General features: G+C 49.5%; 1 protein-coding gene across 4 annotated transcripts in view; it reads left to right on the top strand.

Moving 5' to 3' along the window:
- Positions 1-778: 778 nt before the first annotated feature.
- The window catches only part of LOC119104919 (calcium/calmodulin-dependent protein kinase type II alpha chain), a 185,792-nt gene continuing 180,570 nt past the window's right edge, over positions 779-6,000 (top strand). For all 4 annotated transcript variants that reach the window (XM_037228671.1, XM_037228670.1, XM_037228672.1 and 1 more), the window contains exon 1: positions 779-872. In XM_037228671.1, coding sequence (XP_037084566.1) covers positions 811-872 — 62 coding nt within the window. In that variant the 5' untranslated portion in view covers positions 779-810. The remainder of the gene's footprint in view (positions 873-6,000) is intronic.

Here is a 6,000-nt window from a genome sequence, read left to right as displayed (position 1 = left end):
TGGTTTCAATGCGTTAGCTATATGTGCGACATCTATAAACTTAGGAAATTGAGGTAGTGCTGCCATCTATTAAGTATCGAATCACGTGGTAATCATGGCAAATAAAGACTTTCCTGTTTGTATCGTTATACAGGAAGTATAGACACATAGGTTACGTTTAAATCATACCCAACTATTTTTGCTCAGCTCTGCTTCTGGGATGAGGTCCGGGCAGGGGCGCAACCAAAGGGGTGCTCAGGCAACTCGGGCCCGGTCCTTAGGCCTCGATTTTTTGTTTTTCGCCATAGAGGGCTCCCAACAGAATCGTTAAAATTGGCGTGACTCGTGCTCACCAAGCTCCGGGGTCTCCTTGAAGAAAATCCTCGCTACGCCCATGAGTGCATGCATGCAACACCTTTCATGTGTTTTTAGCACTCCATATGATGCACGACGTTTATGGTGCTGTCATCCATTTATATCTACATGCAGAAAGTTAGTGCTGAAAATACTATTGCATCGCTAATTGGCATTAGAGAAAAATAAGACAGCTACTGAAGATATATCATAACTTACTTTTTAAAAGTACGGGATGAAATCAATACTTCTATGCACGCCCAACATAGAGCCTTTGCAGTTTCTGCATATAGGAGCCTAAAATAACTAAGTCTAACGTTGTAACACAACAACCTGTGATATAGCGTTTTCGTATAGAAATATATGTTTTAACTGGTTGAATTTTTTTGAAAATGTGTAGTCCTTGCGCATGTCCGGCTTGCGCGCTCACCGGTTGCAGTGCGAGTTGATCTGTATGTGTGGGAACTGGCGGTAACGATGGCTAGCGGTGCGACTACGAAATTTAGCGATAATTACGACCTTAAGGAGGAACTTGGCAAGTAAGTTGCGGGCGCACCGTAGCGATTAATCCCACTGATTTACTTAATGTAAACGAACGATCGTGGTGTTTCGGGAGTTTGCACGTATTTTTGCTCCGGAACATTGGAGTCTTGAGTTATAGATCGGGGGCGTTCCGAATAATTATTGTTTCTTGTGATTCGGCTGTGGATCTTGTCGGAGAACGAATTGCACTTTTGGCGTTCCGAGTGGCTTGCATTACTTTGGACATCGCTTCCATGTTTTAAGGCAGTGAAAAACTTCAATCAACTAGCGGTACTGCTAGCTGAGGATGATTGCACTGAGGGCCGAGCCTGTACTGTAAGCGGCACATTATCCAAGTATCCATTGAAATGCAAAGTTTTCATGCTAGTATCTTAGGAAGGGATAAGCTTTTAAAGCTGGTCACCCATTCTAGATAAAATGTGGGATAGAAAAAGTGTGCCTGTACCATGTGATGGGCATTGCTCTCATGCTTACTTTGTAGATGGCACACAAGGGTGCTTACTGGCTATGAGGCCCATTGCTCAGGTCTACAATCTTATATAATCAATTTTATAGATGTACATATACATATGACATTATGCATGCTAAAATGAAATACAGATGCATGAGCAACTGTATCCACAGCATTTGGAATTGTTGGCAGTTCTGCATGACAGGTGTTCATAAAAATAACTAATCCTCTCATATCCTCAAATATTTTGCTTAACCCATAGGGATGACTTGTGAATATTTATTTCTTGTCCATGCTCAGTTTCAATAAAATTTCCTGTGACTTCACTAGAATGAGGGAGCTTTAGCATGGTGGCTGAACTCATGTTGGCAGTCATCAGGGACAGCCAGTGTTCCATGTTTTGTTGTTTGTTTTGGTTTACTGTGTAAAGAGATGTGTATCAGTATTCACATGAATAAATATGGGGCAGCTAGATTAATTTAAACATAAGAATACTTAGGTTTAATACATGCAACATTGTAATATACTACACAATCCTTTTTTGGGCCCACGGTACAATCAATCGGGGTTTTCAGTGACAATGTAGAGATGTGCTCGTGCCATTGGAAAATCTTGTATGTGACTTTGGTTGCCTCCATTTGCTCTCAGCTTTTTGCTGTTTTGGGAGGCAGTGCCATGTCTGCACTACAAGATTTTGTATTAATTATTGCATAGACACTTAACACACCCACCAGTAATCACAGCAGATTCATCACAGAGAACATTGGTTCTCCAGTGGGAGTTATGTTCTATCTATGCAATGCTATGGCCTGTCAATGGACCAAGAACTGCTATTGCACCGCTCCAAGTGTCTGCTAGTTAGAGTACTGATTATCACACTAGAGCTTTGTTGTGAACTCTGAAAGGCTTATTATGGCATTACCTTTCCTAAGACCAGTCTCTTTTCAGTGCAAACAGGTACGCAGGCAGATCTGTATTAAACATCCTTTGCTACTGTAACTTAGAATGGTTCTTGCATCCTGTTTCATTGCTTTTGCATCTCAGTTTCATGACTTGCATCCTGGATTTATTGCTCTTCTAACCTGGATTCATGACTCTTCTATCCTGGATTCATGGTTCTTGCATCCTGGACCCATGGCTCTTGCATCCTGAATTCATGGTTCTTCTATCTGGATTCATGACGTCTATCCTGGATTCATCGCACTTGCATCTTGTATTCATGTCTCTTGCATCTTGTATTCATATCTCTTGCAGCTTGAATTCATGGGTCTTGCATCCTGGATTCATGGCTCTTGCATCCGAACTCATGGCTCTTCACCTCATCACCTGAGGTCACTCCTGGGGCGTGGGATTGGTCACGCCTCGTCACCCGCGCACGTCCAGCGGACGAGCAGGGTGGCAAATGCACGCCAACAGTGGTGGCAATCACCCGGCAGCGGGTTTTTCCGGAGGTGGTTTTTTTCTCATCCAGGGATCGCGGTCACGGGACGGGCTCCTGCCCTGCCCGATCACCTCAAACTCCCAGTTATCATCGTCATCATCGTCATCATTGTCATCATTATCAGCAGCAGCAGCAGCGGCGGCTGTGGCCTGTGGCGGGCGTGCTGTTGACGGAGTGTGACTGATGGCCGCACCGGCTCCTCGACTGCCTTGCTCCGTCACGTCTGGACGCTGTGGCAAACTGCCAGAGATGTCAGGGGTCCGGGCAGCGACGTTGACGCCATGGCGCGGACCAAAGCTGCGCTTCACTCGCCAACTAGCTCATGTTTGGAGCGCTGCCGTTGCCATCTAGACCTGGTAAATTCCACAGCTGTCGGGCCCTTTTTTTTAGCACATGTACTTCCAAGCCTTAAGGAATCGCCAGCCGTATTTGGAACTCAGTAGAAGTGAAAGCTTTCTGTTGGGTTCCGGCTGTGCACTCGTTAAGCTACGTGTCTGGGAAACTGGATCTGGGGTCCGGCTCCCCGCCATGCGCGCTCAAGCAGGCTACGTCACATAGCATCAGCTCCTGAGTGCGGCATAACCCCCATAAAATCAACCAAAGGTTTCCCGCCTCGAGCCTTGAAATCCAGACCTTTCTGCCGCTGTCCCAGCACCTGTAATCGCAGAACATAGGTATCTATTTGCGAGCCTCCACCGAATGGATTTTCGAGCTTCCACGTCATTGTACATGCTAAATGTCACAGAGTATAAAACAAAAAGACGCATCTCAGGTGACCGTGCCGTGGTGGATGACGCGGCCAGCGAGGCCTGGACGTCCCAACAGCCGGCTGTCCCTGCGGGGATCACCGCGGCGTCTGCTCTCCTGTAACCCGGTCCTGGCTTACGCCGCTCCCGCGGTATCAGGTCGCCACGAGCGTGACGTCGTATCCGGCGCACGGACTGACGGTCTGCTTCCGCTCCCACGCGGCGGCACGGGTTCGAACCGCGGTTGCGCCATGGCCGCGAACGCTCGCAAGGCCGCTGTAGCCGATGCGCCGCGTCCACCTGTACGAAAATGAAATAGAAAAACGGTCCTTTGTGTTAGCAGCTATATTAAAGGATGACCACCGCGCGCCGTGGGCGTGGCGCGTGGTGATGTGTTGGTACCTGTGTGTGTGTGTGCTGGTCGTCCACAGTGCGGGTCGTCCGACGCGGGTCAGGTGTGCGACGCGGGACGGGGCGGGAGAGAGAGGGCCGCCGTGCAGTCCTCGCGCAGGTTGTGGCCTAGGTGGGTGGTGACGGGTGCTGGTGGGAGGTCATGGTGATGAGGTTTCATTTAACGCCAGGCCTGACCCGGCTTCGGATCCGGACTCAGGTCCCGCTCCGGTCACATTCAGGTCTGGCTCAGGTCACTTGGGTCTGGTTAAGGTCACATTTAGGTCGGGCTCAGGTCACGCTCAGGTTGGGATCAGGTCACATTCAGGTCGGTCTCGGGCCCCATTCAGATCGGAATCGGATCACATTCAGGTCTAGATCAGGTTTTATTCGCGCTGAGGTCAGGTTCGGCCTCGGTTGAGCTGATTAGATTTGCCAGAGTCTGATCTCTGATTGGGAGACCCCTTAGTCTGATGCCTGAGTAGATTTCGATTGAGTTCACTCCTGGCTGAGGCTCCGGTCGGCCGTGGCTGGCTGCGGTCGACCGTGTACCAGATGAGGTCAAAACACCTCTCTGCAAATCTCAGTGCGCAGCTCGGTAGGATGGGAGACGCCACGAAGATCACGCCGCATGCCAGCGCTTTGATTATGATCCTGACTTCAATGGTTTGACCAAGAGCTGGCTTAACCAGCGCTGATGGTGTTATGCGAACAGAAATCACCCAATATATGAGGCGAATAGGGCGCTCGCCCCACACTGGGCCGCAAAGGGAGTTGGTCTCCTCAGGCCTGGACTCTGCGGCTTTTAACGCTTGTCCCGTGTCAGTGGGAAGTAGCTCCTTTGGTCCGTGATAGGAGTGGAACCCTCACTGAAGACTTCTGCGTCACTGACCACACGCATTTAACATTTCGCTTTATCGATCAGATGTTTTTGATCGCTGGAACGTAAAGGCCAAAAGGCTTAACCCATTGGTTGCTCGGTGGCAGCAGCATGCTCCACGCTGGGGCTGAGGGCGGGTGCCGTGTCCGCATTGATCGATGGCTTGCGTCTCGCAATGCCATACAGCCCAAGACAAATATTTACGCTATCTGGAACGCGAGAACGCTTGGCGGCTGGTACTGTCGGTATCTAAGCAGAGCAGTGCTGCGCGGCGTATATACATGCCGCCTGGAAACGTCACCCAGCGCTTCGGGCTGGCTTGTGCTTTAGCCGGCGCTGACACCCGTTATACTGAAATGGAGGTTGGTGTACGTCATCGCATTCCATATGTATACATGAAAGACGTTGACGAATATTATATATATATATATATATATATATATATATATATATATATATATATATATATTATATATACTATCTTCTTCCCCATCTGTATTACCGATATGCTTGGTATCTCAAGCTGTATTGGAAGCTTGGTTTGGGGGTACGGAGCCGTGTTCGGGTGTGGGATTTTTCGGTTTTACTTGACATCATGGCGAGGATTGCGTTAGGGGATGGTTCGATGGGAAGTGGCTAGTGTGGTTACGGTAATGGCCTTCTGGCGTGCTCATGTGGTCCAGGTGATTGCTGCTTGACCATCGTGCCAGTCTTGGTTGTATGGATCGGCCTTTTATGGACCCCGCCAGCCCAAGCTTCAAAGCCTCGTCGACAACCGGGTTTGAAGCCAAAGCCTTCCTGCTGTGTGAGCTTTTTGTGCGAACGCGCGCACAGCGAGCAGCGGGCGGCGTTCCAACGCTGTCTTTTAGGACGCACGGGCAGCGGTGTGCGATGTGCCGACCTGGTCATCGCCAGCTTTCATTGAACCGGTGCCACGGATGAGGATGCTTTAGTAGACTGCCGCCTGTTTTATGCGGTGAGGTCTCGAATTATCCAACTAGCGCGCGTGATTTACTGATGTGCGGGGACGCCATGCAGTGGCAGGAAGAACTCGGCGCCGATATCTGGATGCCTCTGGAGAGCATGGGCTGTGGTGTGGGGGCTGGCTCTGCGGTTTGTCTACAGACGATGAAGTCGTGGTTTCATCAGTTGGTACCACAACCAGCACGTAGTCGGATGCTGCTGAGCTTCTCTGAATTTCAGTGTTCACATCTGA

This window comes from Pollicipes pollicipes, unplaced genomic scaffold (genome assembly GCF_011947565.3).
Source record: "Pollicipes pollicipes isolate AB1234 unplaced genomic scaffold, Ppol_2.1 Scaffold_6052;HRSCAF=7182_pilon_pilon_pilon, whole genome shotgun sequence".
Taxonomy (NCBI): domain Eukaryota; kingdom Metazoa; phylum Arthropoda; class Thecostraca; order Pollicipedomorpha; family Pollicipedidae; genus Pollicipes; species Pollicipes pollicipes.
This window is presented reverse-complemented; position numbering and strand designations above follow the sequence as displayed.